Genomic DNA, 23,577 nt, shown 5'->3' on the forward strand with positions numbered 1-23,577 from the left:
GCACCTGGGTTGCTCAGTCTGTTAGGCATCTGCCTTCGGCTCCTGGCATGATCTCCGGGTTTTCTGGTCAAGTGCCTGAATTGGGCTCCCTGGTCAGCAGGGAGTCTGCTTCTTCAACCTCTGCCTCTGCTCCTTCCCCACCCCCTTGTGCTCTCTTTCTCAAATAAATAAAATCTTTAAAAAAGATGTTTTTGCCCTCTCTCATCAGCTGTCTTCTCTTTGCTCACTCTCTCTGTCCTTTCGGGTGTAGATTTTATTTTTAAGATTTTATTTATTTATTTGACAGACACACATCGAGAGAGGAAGCACAAGCAGGGGAAGTGGGAGAGGGAGAAGCAGGCTCCCCCCGCAAGGGAGCCTGAGGCGGGGCTTGATCCCAAGACTCTGGGATCATGACACAACCTGAAGGCAGACGTTTAATGACTAGCCCATTCAGGGTCCCCTTATCCTGGCTTCTTGATTAAGACTAGAAAGAGGGGCACTTGGGTGGCCCAGTGGGTTAAGTGTCTGCCTTCCGCCCAGGTTATGATCCTGAAGTCGCTGGATTGAGCCCCGCTTAGAGGCCCGCATCCGGCTCCCTGGCTCGCGGAGAGTCTGCTTCTCCCTCTTACCCTACCCCCTCTCATACTCTCCCTCCCCTCCTGCCTCCCCTCAAATAAATAAATAAAATCTTAAAAAAAAATAGACTATAAAGAGGTGGGTTACAAGGTATTGAGGTGATGCATTGAGAAATGACATGAGAGTGGGGTCCATGGCAAGTGAGAAGGCTCACTTTGGTGAACCCCTGTCTATGCTTCCTACAGTGTACTTTGTGAAACTATTATCCAAGGGTAAAATGAATTCATGGCCTATCTTCACATTCATTATTTCCAACACATTCTCCCATTCTGTCTAATGTATTCTGATATAAAAGTCCTACCATTTGGGGCGCCTGGGTGGCTCAGTGGGTTAAGCCGCTGCCTTCGGCTCAGGTCATGATCCCAGGTCCTGGGTTCAAGCCCCACATCGGGCTCTCTGCTCAGCAGGGAGCCTGCTTCCTCCTCTCTCTCTGCCTGCCTCTCTGCCTACTTGTGATTTCTCTCTGTCAAATAAATAAATAAAATCTTTAAAAAAAAAAAAGTCCTACCATTTAACCTCAATAATCATGTCTTCCTTGAAACTCTTTGGCTTCATACAGTCGCCCACATCCAACCCAAATTCACTTCATTCTTTTCTACCTGTTTCTCAGTTTCTTCCACTACCTTGGTAGACAATCCCTCTCTCCTCTTTCCCCTCAATCATATTTTGCTCCCCTTTGCCTGATAGCCTTCTTACTAAATATATTCTCTGTGGGCATCTTATTTTTTTTCTCATAGGGTCAACTATCACTCATATGTCTATGACTCCTAACTCTGAATCTCCTTCCAGAACTCTCTTTGGGATTCCATTCCAGAGTTCCAGTGGCTAGTGGGATGAGACCACACGACTTCTTCCCAAGCTGGTACTAAAATATGCTTTCAGGGTTGTTTTTATCTCTTTTGCCCCCCTCCTCCCTTTTTAAACTCTTCCTCAATCCCGTTTCCTTGTTTTCCTATTATCTGGCTTCCTTTAGTCTGTGTGAAAACAAATAAACTTAATTGACACCAAATTGCCCTGCAAAGATGTCATTTTATACCAAAAGCTCTCCCTCTCCCTCTGTTTTTATCTTCACAAAATTTCCTTTTCAAGAATTCAAAGGAAACACTTATCCAGGAGAGACAATCACTATTTTGTTTTCCTAAAGTATTGAACATGCTAACTACCAAATATCTACATTTTCAATGTAAGCCTAATTGAGGAGTTGTGTTTCTCTGTGTGGGAGGAGGAGGGGTGGTGGCAAAGTGGTGAGGAGTCTCTTTGAAACGCTAAGGTCTCTAACCAGAGAAAATGAAAATGCCAAACAACTGAAAACTGCAAGCAAGCACCCGGATCTGAGAAGGGTTGGACTAACGCACCCACTTTCTCCCCAAATAATTTGGAATTTCTTTGGGTATTTATCCTGAAACTGGATTAAGGGAATGAAAAGGGCAAATTTAAGCAAGAACTAATAAGTTCGACTCTCAAAACAAAATAAAATTTAAAAAAGTCATTTTTATCCTGCTCTTTTATATCTCCCATTCATAGACTTTTAAAAGCATATTTAAGGGGCGACTAGGTGGCTCAGATGGTTGGGTGTCTGTCTGCCTTCCGCTCTGGTCGTAATGCCAGGGTCCTAGCATCGAACCCCGTAACCGGCTCCTGCTCCGCGGGGAGTACGCTTCTCCCTCTCTCTCCCCACTGTCCGCCCAGCTTGTGCTCTCTCACTCTGTCAAATAAATAGAATCTTAAAGAAAAAAAAAAAAAAGACTTAAAAAATATAAAAGCACATTTAACCTAGAGATATCCATGGAAACCAACCAAAGGGAAATGAGAAAGGAGAGGCATTGCAGTACCATTTCCAGGCGAACTGAAGTCTGATTTTCACTAGTCCAGCACCGTTTTTCCTCCAAGGTCTTGCTTAATGTTCATTACAGCAACAATTACCTAAGTAACAATTCCTCCGGGCTAGTTTTGTTTAAAGATGCCTAACTTATATACTTCACCCAACTGTTTTCAAAAACGTTCAGTCCTTCTTGTTGGAAGTTAAAATACTATCTTTATCCAGCGTCTAACTCTGCACCAGAAGCCTATCCCCAGCCGAGCAGTGCCACGAAAGCTCACGTGCACCTCGGCTGCAAGGGACTTTAAAACAGCCAAGAGCTAGTGCGTATTTGTGTGCAAAATTATCAGTCCTGCAACCTGGGCCCATAATAAGGTTGCTTTGTTCCTCCATTTCACACTAAAAACAAAACCGAAAAAAACAAATCCAGCAGGTATTAAAACCGTCCGAACGCCTAGGGAAAGCGCGCCAACCACACAAAGAAAAGGAGGGGGGCTACTGGGATTCAAAATCGTTTCCCCAGGACAAACACCCTCCCGAACCTATCGGAGTTAACTGCGCGCTTGGTTGTAGCCAATAGATACAGCGCTTCTGGTTCAGGTCCACCCAGAAGACTGATGGACACTTATGCGGTCCAATGAAACAGTGCGATGCTGAAAAATTAACCAATACATTCGGGAGGTGGGTGGAGTATAGGCCAGGGGGTTGGCGGTGCCGTGTCATGGAGGCTCAGTCTCAGAGCAGCCATTGAAAGGGAAGGAACTGCGGTGTGTGTGTGTGTGTGTGCGTGTGTGTGTGTGTGCGTGTGTGTGTGTGTGCGCGCGCGCGCGCGTGTGCGTACTTGTGTGTGTATGCGTGCGTGTGAGTGCGCGCGAGTGTGTGGACAAGGAGGTGGGGGCAGCCGAGTTAGAGTCCCAACTCCTTGGACTCCATTTGCTATTCTATTCTTTCTCCCCCCACACCTATCTGGAGGTGGTGGGCGTTTATATTTGCTTTTCTTTTCATTCATTTCCAGATCTTTTAAAATTTAAGGGTTGGGGGTAGTGGGAAAGGCAGGAAAGGGTAAGGGAAGGGAGTAGTAGCAGAAGAGCAGGAGGAGGACATGGAGATGAAGAAGAGGATTAACCTGGAGTTAAGGAACAGAGCCCCGGAGGAGGTGAGATGACTCAGCCCCCTCCCCTTCCCCACCAGACCTGTATTCAGAGGATCGGGTTTCTGGGGGTCCGGGTATGTGTGTGCGGAGGGGTAATGAATTATTCCCCCCCTGGGGTTAGGGTTGGGGGATATTTAATTTTAAGTGTTAAATCATTAAAATCTTCTACTTAAAATGGCGAAGGGTTTAAGTTTCTAGGGGCGTTTTTGTGTGTGCCTGGGGGTCTTAGCCTCTTTAGGCTCTCTACGAATCGGGAGTCCAGGCCTGGTAGGGGCGGAAAGCGGGGTGCTGGGGTCCGCTCCGCCGCTTGGTTCCCTCCTCCTCCTGGGGGCCGGCGGCGTGGGCGCGACCCCCCAGTCCCACTTGCCCCTGCCGCAGCCATCGTCGCCTAAGTTAGTCCAACTTTTCTGCAATGCTGCCAACTCTTTTTCTCCTTTTTGGGGGGGTGCCCCCCTCCTTGAGGCCCGGGTGTGTGACGTCGCGCCGGGCGCGGGCTGGGGTCCCCGGAGGTCTCAGGACCACCTACTGCTGTCGGCGCCCACTCCCCCGGAAAGGGGCGCGCGCTGACCGCGGTGGGGCGGAATCTGGGTCAGCGGTCGGTTCCCCCGCCGCGGGTAAGTTTTGGGAGTCGCCGCAGAGACTGGAGGTGAGGAGGGGACGCGAGGCGTAATCCTCTTCGTCCCCCCGCGGTGTCACGATATTCGGCGTGTCGTGTCGTAGTGGCCGCAACTCCGAATTTGATCCCTGGAGAAGGTCTCAAAAAACTCAAATGGGTCGTAGTAGTTTTGTGCTTTAAAGATGGATTCGGCGAAACGAAATGATGCTCTCTGGCTGCTGTCCCCTTAGTTAAAGAGACGGGTTTGGGAGGGGCCACGTGAAGCTGGTCGCGGCCAACTTTTCGGGGGTCGGACGGGAGGCGTTTCCGCCTCCTTTTCCAGGGCACCCTCCTCGGCTTCTCTCAGCCCTCCCCGCCCGGGGCGGAGGCGCTGGGAACGCCGGCGGGGAGGCGACCCCTCTTTCTCTTGAGGAGTCCCCGCCCCGTGTGGGGTTTCCCATGGGTCGGAGCGGCTGGTCGTGAGAGCGCGGCCGCTAGCCAGCTAGGAACCTGGCACTTCAGACCGCAGAAGAGAGCGTCAAGAGTCTTGTTAATTGCGGCCTCTGAAATAAACACTAGAAGTGGATTCTAAGGGATGTAGTTGTTTTCAAAAGGGGTGAGGGTGGTGCCGGTGCCTACCAGGGCAGAAGATGAGTAGGTCTTTTTGGTGGGCTGTGGAGGCGTGCGCAGTGGGAACCCAAGGTCTTTATACCTTTTTTTTTTCTTTTTCTTTTTTAAGTCTCTGGTTCCCTGAAATTAGCAAAAGGCAAGGAAAAGGAAAGAGTCTGTACTATCATCCAGAGGGAGCTGGGAGTTTTCTAGGGCTTACTCTTTGGGGGCTGCAAGAAAACAAACAAAATCAAACTTTAAAAACTTCCTCTCAGGAGCACACATTTAGAATGCTTTTTTGTATGTCTTGGGTTGGAAAAGTAGATTTGCTCCCCCACCCTCTTTTGTTTATCTACCCATAGGAATTTCCTCTACAATTTTGGGGGGTGCCAGACGTTGTCTTTTTGCAGCCTCTCCTTCCTCCCTTAGAGTGTAATAACCATCTATTTGTATAGCTCTTTATAGTTTACAAACCACTTTTTGTGTTTGTTATTTACCTTTCTCTTTCAGACAGACTTGTAAGGTGGATTGTATTGTTCTAGAATCCAAATTAGCAAACGGAGTCCCAGGGAAGTGAAGTTCTTTACTCAAGTGGAAGAACTGGTTTTTTGACACCAAATCTGGTGGCCCTCTCTCCTCCATTCACCTAGACTAGGAGTCAGAAAATTTAGAGTGGAAGCACAGCTCTGTCATACTAAGTGTGTGACCCTAGCCAAGTCATTCTTATCCTTTGGGCCTTGGCTTCCTTCTTCTTCTTCTTCTTCTTTTTTTTTATGATTTTATTTATTTATTTGACAGAGAGAGATCACAAGTAGGCAGAGAGGCAGGCAGAGGTTGGTGGGGGGGAGCAGGCTCCCTGCTGAGCAGACAGCCTGATGCGGGGCTCCATCTCAGCTCTATCCCAGGACCCTGAGATCATGACCTGAGCTGAAGGCAGAGGCTTTAACCCACTGAGCCACCCAGGTGCCCCTTGGCTTCCTTACTTCTAAACAGGAGATTATATGTCTACTCTGGTCTCTAAAATAATTATGTCAAAGTCATATTCAAATAAAGAAGGTGGCATTCCTTGTTTAGTTTTTAGCCCTCAGAATTCCTCAAACATATTTTTGTACTGGGAGTAGAGATCTGGGATCTCTTGTCTCCCCCTTAGATTAAGTCTAACAAAACCAGTAGGTTTTGTTCTACAACTCTGATGTGATAAGGGGATGCAGCCTAACTTACCCTGTCCACCCCGCAATGGGGAGAAGTCCACAAAAATGCTACTAGGGTGTTATGGAGAAATAACATCTTGTCAAGGATGTATTGTTCTGGGTGACATTGTTTGGCCCTGCCATTAAGAACAAATAACCTCCGAAAGCCAGCTTTCTCAAAATGAGCTTTCTAACATTTCTTCATGAAAGGTAACAAGGTATTTTTGAGTTATGGTGGCATTTATCAACTGAAGATAAGGGTGTTTTAATGTGAATAAAATAGTTTCCTTTCTTCTACCTGCTGTTTTAGGGCAGCTCACTTGAATCCTTTCCCAGTAGTCTGGGTATCCCCTCGCTACGTAAATATATGCCCTGAGAATCCTTCTTATCAGGGGCAGAAGCAAGTTTCACATGGGACCTTTTTCAAAGTTTTATTTATTTATTTATTAAAAAAACAAGATTTTATTTATTTATTTGTCAGAGAGAGAGAAAGAGCACACAGAAGCAGGCAGAGTGGCAGGCAGAGGCAGAGAGAGAAGTAGGCTCCCTGTGGAACCTTAAGTCCGATGAGAGACTCAATCCCAGGATGCTGGGATCATGGCCTGAGCCAAAGGTATCGGCTTAACTGAGCCACCCAGGTATCCCCAAAGTTTTATTTTTTATGCATCAGGGATTTGAGCAGGCATTGAACTTCTTGGTCTAAGTTTAAATTTAAAAGTTTAACTTATAATGATGACTTTAGATTGTATTTAAATTTTTGATAGGGGAGGAGAGAATGAAAAGGATCTGTGTAAGGGGGATTCATGGTTTTAATATTCACATTTCCAGTGTGTCTTGACCCAGGTCTTTTGCTAAACAGACTCAAAGTAAAGAATCATTCATTTTCTGTCTTACAGGTGACAGAGTTAGTCCTTGATAATTGCCTTTGTGTCAATGGGGAAATTGAAGGTCTGAATGATACTTTTAAAAAACTAGAGTTTCTGAGTATGGCTAATGTGGAACTAAGTTCACTGGCCCGGTTGCCCAGCTTAAATAAACTTCGAAAGGTAAGTTGGTATTAAGTGCGAAATCATCATAGTTTTGATGTCAAGGGCTAGTATGTCTAGGTTTTGGTCAAATGAAACAACCATTCTGCCTTTTAATTAGAAGGTTCTAAATTTCTAGAGATAAGAGAATGGGTTATGTAGGATTTTTAGAATCAGCTCTAATACAGCTTTTAAAAATTTAAGTTTAATAATGAAATTGTTTTATGATATCAATTTGGGCTTAATATCTCCCAAATGTTTTTTTCTGAAACATAAAGTCTATCTGTAACACATCTGGAACCAAACTTGGGTTAGAAGCTTATTATATAGGAGTTCTAATATATTATTTGGTGATTATGGGTAGGAATTTGGAAATTAGTAAGTTGTGACAGTCTCTTGAAGCTAGAGAGAATGACAGTTGTTTTTCTTCTTTAAATTGGTATATTTTAAAAATCTGGGTGCACCTGGCTGACTCAGTCAGAACGTGAAACTCTTGATCTCAGGATTGTGGGTTCGAGCCCCACATGGGGTGTAAAGATTATTTAAAAAATAAAAAAACTTAAAAAAAATCTGATTTGCTCTAAGCCTTCATAATTGTTTGTTTTTCCTCCATGTTGAATATATAGTTGGAACTTAGTGACAATATAATTTCTGGAGGTTTGGAAGTCCTGGCAGAGAAATGTCCTAATCTTACCTACCTCAATCTGAGTGGAAACAAAATCAAAGATCTCAGTACAGTAGAAGCTTTGGTGAGTGGAAAGTCTCTGAACTTGGTATTTTTTGGTTGTCTGCTGAGATTTGCTTGTGTTTTATCTTGCTGATTTATATTTCACTCTTTGAAACTTCTGAATTTCTTAAAGGTTTTTATCTATATGTATCTATATGTTTTACTGTTTTCTCTTAGAGTGAAACAGATAAATTTTTAAATCTAAGAGAAATTTATTTATCATTAACTTAAGGAGTTGAATATCTGGTTTTAAACTTCTCAGTATTAAGTTCTATTCTTTTTCCTTCCTTCTTGATTTTTTTTTTAAAGTTATTTTATTTGCTCCTTTCTTTCCTGGTATGAGATGAAGTGAAACCCACAAAAATTGTTGCTCCAATTTTAGAAAGCTTGGGAGAAGGTTGAAATTGTTGACAAGGAGCTTGACTGGATTTAAGCTAAACACATTATTGTTGTTGCCTATTTATGTACCTACTTGGTCAACAAAATACATTGAATGGCTACTATAGTAAGGCACTAAGCCAGGTGCTGGAGATTCAGTGGTGAAAACAAAGTTCCTATTCTTGTGGAGTTTACATACAGGGCCTCATTAAGAGAATTGCTATTGGGGGTTGGGGTGGGGGTGGGGTGCGTGGGTCGCACAGCTGGTTGAGCTTCTGCCTTCAGCTAAGGTGTGATTCTGAGGTCCCAGATCTGATCGAGCCCTGCTCCCTACCCTTCTCAATGGGGATCCTGCCTCCCTGCCTTTTCCTCTCCCTTTTCTCTCCTCCCCTTGTGCTCACTTGCTCCCTCCCTCTCTCTGTCTCTCAAATAAATAAATCTTTTAAAAAAGAGAGATAATTGATACCAAAACTCTTCATCATAAAATTTGAAAAACCCCCAAGTCATTCTTTTGATTTCATATATATATTTTCTGGTTCATGAATCAAAAAGAAAGAACATAGTATTTAAAATCTTGAAATGTTTAAGTTTTAACTTTATACTTTTCCAGCAAAATCTTAAAAATTTGAAAAGTCTCGACTTGTTTAACTGTGAGATCACAAACCTGGAAGATTACAGAGAAAGTATTTTTGAGCTGCTGCAGCAAATCACCTACTTAGATGGATTTGATCAGGAGGATAACGAAGCACCAGACTCAGAAGAGGAGGATGAGGGTAATCATTCTTGATGCTTGTAAATATAGGCTCCAGCCTAACGATGCCATTTCGATTGGGCTTGGATATTTAGGTGTTGAAAAAAAAAGATGTTAGTAAGACAAGAAAAATTACAAAACCCACAACCCTAATCCTGTATTTCTTCTTTCAGGTTTCTGATACCTTTGGGGAATTAAATGATTATTATACTGTCAAGCTCTGTGATATTTTATATCCGTATAAACTTGTTTAACCACTACCTGGTAAAAGTGGGAACTTGTTAAATAGTACCTTTTTAAAAAAAAGGAATCATTCCTTTTTGTAGTGTTATCCATAATAGTCAAGAAATAGAAACAACCCAAATGGTCTGTCAACTGATGGATAAACAATGCAATATAGCCATACAATGAAATATTTTTCAGTCATAAGAGTGAATGAACTACTGATACGAGCTGTAACATTGAAAACATTCTATGTAGTGAAAGAAGCCAGACACAAAAGGCCACATTTTGTGTGACTCCATTTGTATGAAATGTCCAGAATAGGCAAATTCATAGAAACAGAAAGTAGAGTAGTGGTTGCCAGGGCTGGGTGAGAGGAGAATGGGGAGTGACTGTTAATGACTGTGGGTTTTTTTGAAGTGTGGGGTGTGTGTGTGGGGTTATGGAAATGTTCTAGAATTAGATGGTGAATATATATTATTGGATAAATGGGTGACTAACAGATCAGATGATGGAATGGCTCTTGTTAGTAATGGGACGCTGTTACTCTTGGTTGAAAATTTTTTTACTGTAAAAAGAAATCTGATAGAAAATGACAGAATGATAGAGAAGGTAGTTTTGAAGTGTCCACAAGGTAAAACAAACTTTTTAGTGCATGTAATGTTTCAATGAAAATCTGTATGTTGGAAATATTTCAGTATTTAGAAACCATATTTTGGGGCGTCTGGGTGGCTCAGTGGGTTAAACATCTGCCTTCAGCTCAGGTCATGATCCCAAGGTCCTGGGATTGAGTCCCACATTGGGCTCTCTGCTCAGCAGGGAAGTCTGTTTCTCCCTCTCCCTTCCCCGGCTCATGCTCTAGCTTGCTCGCGCTCTCTCTCAAATAAATAAAATCTTAAAAAAAAAAAAAAAAGTAAAAAATAGGAGCCATATTTCTTGGGGCGCTTGGGTAGCTCAGTTGGTTAAGTGTTTGCCTTCGGCTCAGGTCATGATCCCAGTGTTCTGGGATTAAGCCCCACATCCTCGGGCTCCCTGCTCAGTGGGGAGTCTGTTTCTCCATCTTCCTCTGTCCCTACCCCCTGCTTGTCCTCATTCTCTCTGTGTCAAATAAATAAATAAAATCTTAAAAAAAAATAGAAATCGGGACGCCTGGGTGGCTCAGTTGGTTGGACGACTGCCTTCGGCTCGGGTCATGATCCCGGAGTCCCGGGATCGAGTCCTGCATCGGGCTCCCAGCTCCATGGGGAGTCTGCTTCTCCCTCTGACCTTCTCCTCACTCATGCTCTCTCTCACTGTCTCTCTCTCTCAAATAAATAAATAAAATCTTAAAAAAAAAAAATAGAAACCATATTTCTCAAATAGTAAATATGGATGTTGTAAAAGGGAATTTTTCTTTTTTTTAGAGATTTACTTATTTATTTTAGAGAGAGAGAGAGAGAGCACGCGTGTGTGCATAAGCAGGGAGAGGCACAGAGGGAAATAGTCAAGGAAACTTCCCACTGAGAATGGAGCCTGACTCATGACCCTGAGATCATGACCTGAGTTGAAATCAAGAGTCGGACGCTTAACCGACTCAGCTACCCACCCACCCCTTAAAAGGGAATCTTAAAAAAAGAAAATCACCCTGAGATACTTTCCACCTACCCGTTGGCTTAAGAATTTGAAGTGATTGGGGCAAGGGTGGATAGGATCAACATACTTGCAAGAAAATTTGCTCAGCCATTTGCTCATCTTTTAAAATATTTTTAAAGATGGAGATGAAGATGATGAAGAAGAAGAGGAAGATGAAGCTGGTCCACCTGAAGAATATGAAGAAGAGGAGGAGGAAGAGGAGGAGGATGAGGATGAGGATGAAGATGAAGCAGGCTCAGAGCTGGGAGAGGGAGAAGAGGAAGTGGGCCTCTCATACTTAATGAAAGAAGAAATCCAGGTGAATGGGCACTTTTTATGTGTGCTGAAAATTAATTATTTAGGCATAGGGCCAAGTACTATAAATAGTGAGTTGTGTAGAAATCTGAAAGTTCCTAATGTGTGGGTCTGAGTGTATCTGTCTTGCCTGTCATTTTTCCCACTGTCCCCCAGCTCAGATTGTATCCAGATAATCCTAAACGCATATTGATTTTACTGCCCAGATATCTTTCAAATCCATTCTGCTGGGCACCTCAAAGTGTGGTGGAAACATTTTACAAAAGTTTCGGAGCCTCAGCTTCCTTCTTTGTAAAACAAAGATTGTATCAACCTCTTAGGCTTCTTTGAAGGATTTAAGAAGATAATATATGTCAAGTGTCTAGTCACTGGCACATTGTAGGCACTCAGGAAAACTTTCGTTGCCCTGATGATTTCTTGCTTACAGTTTTGTAGTAGCTTTCCAAATGGCCTGTCTGAATACAGTATCACCACTTAAGTGTCTCTTGCATGTTTCGGTTTGTGCCTGCCTCGCCTGAATGCAGATGTGATGGTATCACTTTAATGTTGAAACACTTTAATGTTTCCCTGTTGCCACCCAGGCATACAAGGCCTATCATTATCTGGCCCCTGCTTCCTTCTCCAGCCTCTTTTCCCTCAATACCAAATTTAATTGTCATACCAGGCTGTTTCTTGCCTTTCTGTCTGTAGATACATTGTTTGCTCTTATCTGAAATGACTTTCTACCCATGCTTTCTGATCAACTTTATTTTCTTTTTTACAGAGGTAAACATAAGTATAGTTGAAGCCTGGAAAGTGCATTGATTTTATGTACACATTCGTGACATTTTACTTACTTATATACTAGAGAGAGAGAGAGCATGCTTTGTGCGTGCTTTGTGAGTTCTTTAAAAACTTAGATCATGCTTTGTGAGCTCTTTAAAAATTTAGTTCTGGAGTTGTCTCATTATTGAAGCTTTCTGTAACTTTTTATAGATAATCTCTCCTTCCTCTGTTACCTTTGAATCTCAGTTAGTCTTCTGTTGCCTGTAGGCACTTTTGTAAAAACTTGTTTATTTGGCCACTTTCCCCTAGATGGTGAGCTCCTCAAGGGGATGGTCATCTGTCTTGGTATATCAGCATCTCATACACTGACAGGGGCATTGTAAGCTCATAGGAAGTGTCAGTTGACTTGAACAAATGATCTTTAGCTCCTGTGAATTACTGTTTCCTCCTAATGTTTTTAAATTACTGAGTTTTATTTTCATAATTCAAGTTTTTTATTATCAAAAATAATATGTCTTATTTAGACGAGAAGTTGTTATTTGTTATTTTTGTTTTTATTTGTTGTTATTCTTATTTGTTCTCCTAATGACTTTTACATTGGTTAGATAGATAATATCACTGATCAATGATAATTTTTTTCTGATACCATTTTAAATATGAAACTAATGTGGAAAAATAGAACTTAAACTTGTTTGGGGCTTAGTGAGTCAGCAGCTGTACAATAAGCATTTAAGCATTCCTAGAGAAAATCAGCCCATTCAGTTTACATCAGCATACAGCATGAATATTTTGCCCCTGTTTGTTTATTTATAAAAGAGTTAATTTGTTAGAGCACAAGTAGGGGAAGCGGCAGGCAGAGGGAGAAGCGGCTCCTTGCTGAGCAAGGAGCTGGATGCAGGACTTGATCCCAAGAACCCTGGGATCATGACCTGAGCCAAAGGCAGATGCTTAACTGACATAGCCCCCAGGTGTCTAAGTTTTAAGTTATTTAATAAAATAATGGACTCATGTTATTTGGCTTTTGTCTTTGTCAGGAATTCTTCATTAAGCCTGTATAGTATTAAGTAGTTTAAAAATGACTTTCAAGCAACTGCAAATGTTTGTGTTTATCATTCCATTGAATTTTGGGGAACATTAACTAAAAGTGGCATAGTCAGGGTCCCTGGGAGGTTCAGTTGGTTAAGCATCTGCCTTTGGCTCAGGTCATGATCCCAGGGTCCTGGGATTGAGTTCCAGGTGGGGCTCCCTCCCAGACTGAGTCCCCAGTGGGGCTCCCTGCTCAGTGGGGAGTCTGCTTCTCCCTCTGTCCTTCCCCCACCCATGCTTTCCCTCTCTCTCTCTCTCCCTCTTTCTTTCTGTTGCAAAAGTGAATAAATAAAATCTTAAAAATAAAAAAGATTCTTGGGGCACCTGGGTGGCTCAGTGGGTTAAAGCCTCTGCCTTCAGCTCAGGTCATGATTCCGGGTCCTGGGATAGAGCCCCGCATCGGGCTGTCTGGTCGGCAGGGAGCCTGCCTCCACCTCTCTCACTGCCTGCCTCTCTGTGTACTTGTCATCTCTGTCTGTCAAATAAATAAATAAAATCTTAAAAAAAAAGATTCTCTTAAAAATAAATAAGTAAAATAAAAGTGACACAGTCAAGTTTGGAGTAAAAATCTCTGAGATGATAACCACAACGTCAGGTCAGTGTTGTAATACCTGGCTAACACGTACCAGAAGCTTTCAAACATGATGAATGGTTTGAATATTAAAAATGATGTTTTTAGTATTTTTAATTAGTTATTTATTTATTTTTTTCAAAGATTTTATTTATTTATTTGACAGAGAGAGAGAGAGAGACATCACAAGTAGTCAGAGAGGCAAGCAGAGAGAGAGGAGGAGGCAGGCTCCCTGCTGAGCAGAGAGCCCGATGCGGGACTTGATCCCAGGACCCTGAGATCATGACCTGAGCCGAAGGCAGAGGCTTAACCCACTGAGCCACCCAGGCGCCCCTTAATTAGTTATGTTTTAAACATATTTTTTAGAAGATGAAAGTCAGTACAAGCTTCCGAGACTCTTGAGATTTATTTTATTTATTTATTTTTTTTACTCTTGAGATTTAAAAAGAAAGTAGAAGGAGATGGAAACGGGAATTGAGTAGCTGTTTTTGGTTTGAGTATCATTTTTATTTCAGTTACTCTTCAGAAGTCAGAAATTAATATGTATAAAGAAGGGCTTTATGTTTGGGTAGTATATTTCTTTAAAAATGGGGATGGGGACTTTAGGAGAATTGGGAATTGTAATCCCTCTGGACTCTACAGAGTACAATGAGCAAACAGTTCTTTCCCATTAGTTAGGGAAAGATCATAGTTTCTACTGAACAAGCTTCTGGTGAAAGCTGTTTTTATTGAGGGATATCATCTAATAGATGACACTAAAAACTGAAGGCTTAGATGATAGCTGTCCTTGTGGTGAGCAAAGCTTAAGGTGTAGCCTTATGGAATCACCATGTTGTGCCCCTGAAACTCACATAATACTGTATGTCAGCTGTACTTCCCATTTTAAGAAAGGCTTAAAAGCATGAATCAAGTAATCTAAGCATATTTTGTTTAAAACAAAATCCGGAGAAGCAATTAGATTTTGAGACCTGGGGTTTTCTAAATTGTCAAAGTATAAATGTGATTAGTATCTCAAGTGTTTTTTTAAAAAATCACAAATACTTAAACATCCTCATTTATCATTCTCCACAGATCTGAGATGTTTAAAATGTGCCCCTTATCTTTCTTTCTCTCTCTTTTTTCTTTCTTTCCTTTTCCTTCCCCTCCCTCCCCCTTCCCTGTCCCCTCTCCTCTACCCTCTCTTCCTTTGTTTTCCGCTTTAGTTTAAAGCTTTAGGTTCTGCGATTTTTATTGTGATTCCTTTTTTATGCTACTGACTAGCCCATTTATTCCTTCTTCTCTTTGTATCTTGATGGTGTTCTGGTACAGAATGCTTTTCAGTGTTTGAATTGGTTCTATAAGATTGTTTTCTTTTTTTTTTTTTTTTTTAAGATTTTTATTTATTTATTTGACAGAGAGAGATCACAAGTAGGCAGAGTGTCAGGCAGAGAGAGAGGAAGGGGGAAGCAGGCTCCCTGCCGAGCAGAGAGCCCGATGCAGGACTCTATCCCAGCACCCTGAGATCATGACCTGAGCCGAAGGCAGCGGCTTAACCCACTGAGCCACCCTGGCGCCCCATCTATAAGATTGTTTTCTTTTTTTACTTTTTTTTTTAAAGATTTTATTTATTTATTTGACAGAGAGAGATCACAAGTAGGCAGAGAGAGAGGAAGGGAAGCAGGCTCCCTGCTGAGCAGAGATCCTGATGCGGGACTCGATCCCAGGACCCTGATATCATGACCTGAGCTGAAGGCAGCGGCTTAACCCACTGAGCCACCCAGGCACCCTATAAGATTGTTTTCTGATACAAATTTCCTACAGTCGAGTTTCTCAGGGGATTCTACCTACATGCTGGGAAATCAGGTTCTGTTTAGTATTTCTAGACACAAATGGGACTGTGGATACTATGAAAAGGATGGATTGTCCAAGTTTTCCCCTAACTACACAGGAGTTCTTGACATTTGCCACTTAAAAGTATTTTTAAGGAGCATTAAACTTTTGTGGGGTTGGAGGGGAGACCCTAGATTGGTTCTATTTTTTTCAAACATATGGTAGAACTCAACTATTTAGAACATGGCGGTAAGTGTAAAAGACCTCTGATTAGCCAAAATTTAGCAACAAAAGACATTTTCTTTCTACGTAGGTGAGTGTTCAAGCTGTTATTCTAAACCTATTTTCTCTTATATTCAATTCTCTAATAAGCTTGACAGTCTATTTTCTGAATCCATAGCAAATTAAAATTGAAGTAGTGAAATTGAAAAGAAGAAGGTATGAAAACTAGGAAAAGATACAATTTAAACTAGAGGCCAGGGTCATTTTTATTTATTATTTTTTATTTTACTTTATTTTTTAAAATATAAAATAAATAAATAATAAATAAATAAATAAAATAAATTATATTTAATTTATTTTTTAAAGATTTTATTTATTTATTTGAGAGAATGAGAGAAAGAGCATGAGCGGGGGAGGGTCAGAGGGAGAAGCAGACTCCCCATGGAGCTGGGAGCCCAATGTGGGACTCGATCCTGGGAGCCCGCGACTGAAGGCAATCGCCCAACCAACTGAGCTTCCCAGGCACCCGCAGGGTCGTTTTTAAAAGGAGAAAACCATCATACATATTTTGATAGGTCCTGAGGGAATCAGGATATGCTAATTAGTGTTATGTTCATGATCAAATGATTATGACTGATTATTCAGGAGAAAAGTTTGTTAGGTTTAGCATAAAATGGTAGAAGGGCACTTTAGAGATTTCTATCCCAATTGGTTAAAGTAAAAAAAACAAAAAACAACAACAAAAAAACCTGTTATGATGTTTCAAGGCTGTGTTTACATCTGAGCCATCCAGAACAGCTCCTTCAGTAAAAGTTGTAGATCAAGTTTTGTGGTTTTATTGATATTGCTATTTTGATGTGTAGATTTTTAGATATAGGAGAAACTTATAGATCTTTCTAGATGAACACTTTCCTTTATTGATTGGAAAAATGAGGTCCAGGGAGATTAAGTGACTTATTCAATGCATGTAACTATGTTGGGGCTAGGATTCAGGTAACTTCTATCTCACTCTATAAAATAGGAAACCTTTCTTTGAAACTGTCATGTTAACTCTGTCCGTTACAGTAGCCACTGGGCACATTTTGGTTATTTAAGTTAAAATTAAATAAAATGAAAAATTGAGTTCCTCATTTGTACCGGTCACACTTTATTTTATTTTATAATTATTTAAAGATTTTTTATTTTTAAGTAATCTTTACACTCACCGTGGAGTTCGAACTCACAACCTTGAGATCAAGAGTTGCATGCTCTGCTGACTCAGCCAGCCAGGCACCCTTGTGCTGATCACATGTTAAATGCTCAGTGGCCATGTGTGGACAGCACAGATGCAGAACATTTCCATTGTTCCAGAAAGTTCTTTTAAACAGTGCTGGTCTAAAATGTAACTTATTTTCATAAGCTAGATTTAGTTGCATTCTTAAAAAAGACTTATGTGTTAGGCAGAGGTTGTTAGAACATTCACAGAATAACCATGTTTTTTTTTGCTTTTGTTGGAATGTATTACTACCAAACGGTGAAAAGTATGTCAAGGCTTTTTATTCTCAAACTGAATATTTGGTTTTCAAGGATGAAGAAGATGATGATGACTATGTTGAAGAAGGGGAAGAAGAGGAAGAAGAGGGTGAGTTGCATTTGCCATAAAAGGAATCCTGACATTAAAGTTAGAGCTATTATTCACATGCTTTAAAGAATGTGTTTCTAATAATTCAAATTATTACTGGCCCCTGATTTGATTTTGGTAACATAGAGTGCCTTGAGAGGTGTAAAACCTTCTTCCCTTTTTTTTTTTTTTTTTTTTTTTAGAGAAAGGAGAGAGCATGCAAGTGGTAGTGGGGGTTGTAGGAGGAGAGGGAGAGAGGGAATTTTTTTTTTTTTTTTTTTAAGATTTTATTTATTTGTCAGAGAGAGAGAAAGAGAGAGCAAAAGAGGGAACACAAGCTGGGGGAGTGGGAGAGGGAGAAGCAAGCTTCCTGCCGAGCAGTGAGCCTGATGCAGGGCTCCATCCCAGGACCCTGGGATCATGACCTGAGCTGAAGACAGACACTTAACAACTGAGCCACTCAGGTGCCCTAAGAGAGAGAATCTTAGGCTCCAGGCCTAGCGTGGATCCCATGTGGAGCTCCATCTCAGGATTCTGAGATCATGACCTGAGCTGAAGGCAGACGTCTGGCTAAGTCACTGTGCCCCATAAAACCTTTTTAAAAGAGTAATTTTTGGGGGCGCCTGGGTGGCTCAGTTGGTTAAGCGTCTGCCTTCGGCTCAGGTCATGATCCCAGGGTCCTGAGATTGAGCCCAGCATGGGACTCTCTGCTCAGTGGGGATCCTGCTTCTCCCTCTGTCTGTGCCTGCTGCTCTGACTACTTGTGCTCTCTCTCTCTCTCAAATAAATAAATAATCTTTAAAAAAAAAAAAGTTATTTTCTCAAGGCATTCAATAATTTCATTTAAAAAAAACCACCTAGCCTATAACATTTATTTTCAAAACTGGTTTGAAGAGATGAGATAACCTTGAGCTTAATTTATTATTTTCTTAGGTCTTTGATTTTGAAGAGGATGAATGAAGCCTTGTCCCTAAGAGAAGAGCAGTTGAACTCCCAGATAATGTTCTTTTGAGATTTGCTCTCTAGTACTCTTTACCTAGGCCTTTCAAAATAAACTTAAAAGTTTACTAATGACTCTTAATGACCGACCCCTAGTTCTTGGTCTGTACTTCATGATTTGGCCACAAGGGTGCACAGCAAGCTATCATTATTTATGGATTTCTAAGTCTATTAAGTCTGTTCAGTACACCAAAATTGAAAGAAATTCAGAGAGGAAACTTGACGTATGATTTTTTATGCCATTAAGTTTTCAATAAGATAGATTCACAACTGTAATTTGACAAATATTCATTTGTAAAAAATACATCATAAATTTTTCTTTCATTCTTCTTTCAGAAGAAGAAGGTCTTCGAGGGGAAAAAAGGAAACGAGATGCTGAAGATGATGGAGATGAAGAAGATGACTAGATCATTCTAAGACCAGATTCCCTAATGTTCCTGGGTGTGCAATAGAGTGATCCCATCTTCTTTGTTTCTTCATGTACCATAGCGATCCCTACGGAAGATAACCTGTAACTTTTTATAGGAAAAGTGTGGTTTTACTATTTTTGCCTTATCATTCCAAATAAGATTTACTAGTCTGTTAATGATCATATCATATGTAGAGAAAAAATTTTCGTTGACCCCATTGTGAAATTTATTTAGAATCTTCATTTTTCTCATTCAGGCTCACTGTATTAGTTATTTTTAGCCCATAATTAAAACATGATCACTTTTACACAGGCGTAGTTTGGTGCATTTCATTCATAAGGTTATAAAGTTATTTATAAGTTAACTGAAATCACAGTCGGCTGGAATATGAAATGAAAATAGTCTCTTGACTGATAAGTTGGTTATATTTTTAGAGGTGACCCAGAGATCTTTAGTTTGAAGGCAATGACTTGTTTTTGCTTTTTTGCGTATGGGTATTTGGGTGCTTTTTTGTCACATGAATAACCTAGAAAGTAGGAGCAGAATAGCAAAGGTTCTATTCAACAATATAGTTCAAGGCTTTTGTGGAGGCTTCTGAAACCTTTTAAGCCAGGTGACTAATAAGATTTTATTTTTGAAGGAAAAATGCTTGTACTAAGTTCAGAGACATGCAGGTGAGCCCTTTGTTTTTCTCACTGAAAATCATGACATGCCAGCGGTTGTTAGTTTTACTTTGTTTTTAAGTGTGCATTCTTTTTCTTCCTCCCAGCAATTCCTTTATGATCACTTTCATTTCTTGTTTCACTCCCCTCCCTCTATCTCCAAAAAAAGTTGGGAAACTTATGGCTCTTCAGGAAGACCTTTATTTAGTCTATTATACCTCAGCAACCTTTTCAGACGGTCTCAGTTTTAAACAAGTTAAATGAAAGAAATTGAGTATTTTCTGAGCTATGAATATTATTATCAATACAGCTTTATGCAACAGATTCTGGTTATTGTAACTCTCTTGGTTGACAAGATGTGCAGACTGTATTAATAGTGTGAAGAAAGAAAAGCAGAGGAAGCTTTTAGAAGCAGCATTGCTGTTCCACAGAAGCTAGAACAATTGCCTGTTGATAATTAGTGAGACATTCAGGTCAAATTTGGGGGGAGGTTAGCTTCCCAAATGGTTTAGATACTACACTGCAAAGTATTTCTAATTTTTCGGAATAGAACCTTTAATTATTCTTCCTACAGTTTTAAGATATTACCAGATATAACTTTTAATTGGAATACACTGGGCAGTTGGAAAAATATTTGAAACTAAATGCTAAAATTAAGATTTGTTTTCAAGTGGAAACCCACTAAAAATAGAAAAATATTTAGGCTGGGTGTGTTTCTTTATACAGCTACTAAATATGATAAAATAAGACAAGTACATTCCCCTTTTTGTTGCGGAGGCTCCGTGTTCAAGGCAATTGCTTTTCAAATCTTGGCTTAATTTTTTTCCGCTGTTTTGAATATCTGAGTTTTTTAAAGTTAGCATCAGCAAATTAATTGAAGTTATACTTCTATACTGGGACACATTTAAATTACGGAGTGAAGAGCTTCTTTTTTAGTTTCAGATGTATGACTTGGGGTTTTAAAGTAAAAATTACAAAGTTATTTGTGGGTAAACTAAAAAAGTTGTACAAGTGACTGAAATAAAACTCTTGGAATAAGTTCAGTGGGGGGACTGGTATCTCCAAAAGGCTAACATTTTACTCCTTTTTTAACACTTGAAAAGCCCTGTTTTAGTCCCTAAGAATTCTCATCGCATAGTGTATGCCAGACTATAAAATACTTATTTTTAAAATGAAATCTATATAACGACTTTCTTACCAATCATCTTATTGTGCAATCAAAATTAGAGTTCTTTGGTTTGAAAACAACATTTAGAGCCTCCAGATAACTTTTTAAGACTTATTTAGCTTTGTGGGTGGTATTTTCATGCAAATAAGTAAGGGCGGGTTTTATATTTTGTAGAAGTTTTTGGTCCTATTTTAATGCTCTTTGTATGGCAGTATGTATATAGTGTGTTAAATTTCCTCAAAACTCTCCTTTAAAAACTTTGAAGTTAATACTTTTGTGCAACTGTGTTTTGAATAAAGCCATGACAGTGTTAAAAAAAAATGCAGCACTCCTGATTATTCTTTTATTTCTGACCGTTTCCTGTTTTTTTTTTTTTTCTGTGACTGCTGTAACTTAAAGTTTTGAAATTGAATTGCTTCAATAAATGGAAGATTTGTTGTTAATTATTAGTTTCAGTGTATGACATTCACTTTTTGAACACCACCACTGGGGGCTTTGAAAGTCTTTTTAAAAACAAACAGCTTAGAAGTTCTCAAACACTCGGATGTCATAAGAGGTATTACAATGTAATAATTTAACCCATCATCTGCCTTATTTTTTTTTGTCCAAGAAGCAGGAAAAGTTCTGGATTCCCTTAATTTTCCTTTCAGAGTTGCAAACTGAGCCAGTACTTTTAAATTTTTTAAAATTTAAATTCAGTGAACTAACATAATGTATTACTAGTTTCAGAAGTAGAGTTCAGTGATTCTTCAGTCATATTATAATACCCAGTGCTCATACATCACATGCCCTCCTTAATGTTCATCACCCCGTTACCCTAACCCCCTCTCCACTCCCCTCCAGCAACCCTCAGTTTATTTCCTATGATTTAAGAGTCTCTTATGGTTTGAATCCCTCTCTGGTTTCATCTTATTTTTTCCTCTGTTCCCCTATGATCCTCTTGTTTTGTTTCTTAAATTCCACATATGAGTGAGGTCATATGATAATTCTTTCTCTGATTGACTAACTTCACTTAGTGTAATACCCTCTAGTTCCATTCACTTTGTGGCAAATGAGCCAGTACTTTCTGTATTTTAGTGTGAAGTAGTAACTTTGTTACCTATAGTTGAAGTAACTTATCTACAGTTAACTACGGTGATTATAAATCTGCTGTACACAAATAGTTTTATTTTTTTTTAAAGATTTTATTTACTTATTTGAGAGAGAACACAAGCAGGGGGAAGGGGAGAGAGAGAAGCAGGGCCCCTGCTGAGCAGGGAGCCCAACATGGGGCTCCATCCCAGAACCCCGGGATCATGACCTGAACCGAAGGCAGATACTTAATGACTGAGCCACCCCGGCACCCCTGTATACCAATAGTTTTAACGAATGAAATCTAAAGTCTTCATTTATATTGCAGAGTTTTTTCTTCAGAATCCTTAGATAATATAATACAAACAATTCTTTTTTTTTTTAAAGATTTTATTTATTTGACAGAGAGAGACACAGCGAGAGAGGGAATGCAAGCAAGGGGAGAGAGAGGGGGAGAAGCAGGCTTCTTGCTGAGCAAGGAGCCCCATGTGGGACTTGATCCCAGGACCCTGGGATCATGACCTGAGCTAAAGGCAGACTCCACTGAGCCACCCAGGTGCCCCAATAGAAACAATTCTTGCGTGTTCACCTTGACTGAAACCTGAACCAACACTTTTTCTGCTGTCTTTTGTTTTTCAAGGGAGAAGTGATTTTTAACATGTTTCATTTGTTGGGGCACCTGGGTGGCTCAGTTGGCTAGGTGTCTGCCTTGGACTCAGGTCATGATCCTGTGGTTCTGGGATCGGGCCCCTTGTTGGGCTCCCTGCTCAATGGGGAGCCTGCTTCTCCCTCTCCCTCTGCTGTTCCCCCTGCTTGTGTGCTCTCTGTCAAATTAAAAAAAATCTTCATCATGTTTCATTTATAGACAACTCTGGAATGTATTTTACAAAGTCAAGGCACAAATATGTTAAGTAATGTTTTTATGATTGCCTAAGGTTTAATATTGAAAAGGTATTTTAATTATAGAACTCTGCTCCTTGAGATATGGAAAATATTGAAGTATATCTCAACTATAGAAATTGTTTATTAAAATTAGTATTTTTGTGTGCATGTGTTTTACGTCTTAAAAGATTTAAAGCCTTTTCCCCCTTGGTTAAAGAAAATGATAGAACTACACTAAAGGTTTTTGGTGGTGTTAGATAATGAAGCAATTCTGTGAGATTGTGATTCAAAACACTTAAGTAGTGTTTATTCCTTCTGTATTTTAAAGAGAGGCTTTGGAACATGTGACATTCTCCCAGTTGCTGAAAATTTCCCCTCAGTTCCTAGTATTGGATGCAATGATTTTCTGCAGCTGTTACTTAATAATAGCATTCTACTACTGCATTCCTCTTTCATGTACTAATCAGCCTGAGATTTGAAAACCGGCTTGGGTGACTTCGCCCGAGGCAGTGACTTGTGTTAGTCTGTTGATCAGTCCTAACTTGAAGGAGGAGAACAGGTTATACCACATAATGGAAATTATAAAATGGGTTGATCTCCAGGAGCATCTTTAAAAATAGCATATATACTGGTAAAATAGTTTTATTTCATACAAATCTAGTCACTGTTTCGGGTGATAAGCCTGAAGCAGGGTTAACCCATAACAGCAATTCTGACTAAGAATCAGAAGCAACTATGACTTTTTTAAAAAGAGATTTTATTTACTTATTTGACAGAGACAGATCACACGTAGGCAGAGAGGAAGGCAGAGAGAGAGGGGGGAAGCAGGCTCCCCACTGAGCAAAGAGCCCAATGTGGGACTCGATCCCAGCACCCTGAGATCATGACCTGAGCCAAAGGCAGTGGCTTAACCCACTGAGCCACCCAGGCGCCCCTCAGACAGCACCATCTTGCAAGATGACAGCCATGATCTGTGCTTTCACTTCAGCTGGATAAACTCATTCCACAGCCCCAGAGTTAGCTCCCTGAGGCGACGGAGTTTCTCTGTGTGGAGGCATTTTCTCCCAGTCTTCTCTTGGCACAGAGAAGCTAGCACAGAGAAGCACAGTGTGCTCAGGGGAGCTCAATATCACTTCTATGGACAGCTGTGACTGAGGAAGATGGCTTCGTAGAAGAACCTGTAAGTGTACTGGAAGGAATTGCAGTTGAAGCAAGTATACTTAAGAACCAATGAGAGCAGCACCAGGGAAAACTAGCATCTGCAAGGGAAGCAGCAATTACAATCACTCTGCAACTCTGGCAGAGAAGTCAGTGCAAGT

General features: G+C 40.5%; 1 protein-coding gene across 2 annotated transcripts; it reads left to right on the plus strand.

The window, feature by feature from the left end:
- Nucleotides 1–3,154: 3,154 nt before the first annotated feature.
- On the plus strand, nt 3,155–20,748 carry ANP32E (acidic nuclear phosphoprotein 32 family member E). 2 transcript variants are annotated; one of them, XM_047727296.1, is made up of 7 exons: nt 3,162–3,593; nt 6,881–7,030; nt 7,636–7,758; nt 8,725–8,887; nt 10,839–11,017; nt 17,033–17,087; nt 18,402–20,748. In XM_047727296.1, the coding sequence occupies exons 1-7, from the start codon at nt 3,540–3,542 to the stop codon at nt 18,470–18,472; spliced, it is 795 nt and encodes a 264-aa protein (XP_047583252.1). In that variant the 5' UTR covers nt 3,162–3,539; the 3' UTR covers nt 18,473–20,748. The 2 variants fall into 2 exon arrangements, with proteins under 2 accessions (XP_047583253.1, XP_047583252.1); XM_047727297.1 differs by lacking the exons at nt 8,725–8,887; nt 17,033–17,087; nt 18,402–20,748 and having other exon boundaries at nt 3,155–3,593; nt 10,839–11,000.
- Nucleotides 20,749–23,577: the final 2,829 nt, after the last annotated feature.

This window comes from Lutra lutra, chromosome 4, assembly GCF_902655055.1.
Source record: "Lutra lutra chromosome 4, mLutLut1.2, whole genome shotgun sequence".
NCBI classification, from domain to species: Eukaryota; Metazoa; Chordata; class Mammalia; order Carnivora; family Mustelidae; genus Lutra; species Lutra lutra.

Excerpts from the sequence above, each read along its gene's own strand:
- ANP32E (XM_047727296.1), top strand. The coding sequence starts at position 3,540 with ATGGAGATGAAGAAGAGGATTAACCTGGAGTTAAGGAACAGAGCCCCG. Across the intron at positions 7,759-8,724 it reads TCAGTACAGTAGAAGCTTTG|CAAAATCTTAAAAATTTGAA; the intron begins GTGAGTGGAAAG and ends ATACTTTTCCAG. Across the intron at positions 8,888-10,838 it reads CTCAGAAGAGGAGGATGAGG|ATGGAGATGAAGATGATGAA; the intron begins GTAATCATTCTT and ends ATATTTTTAAAG.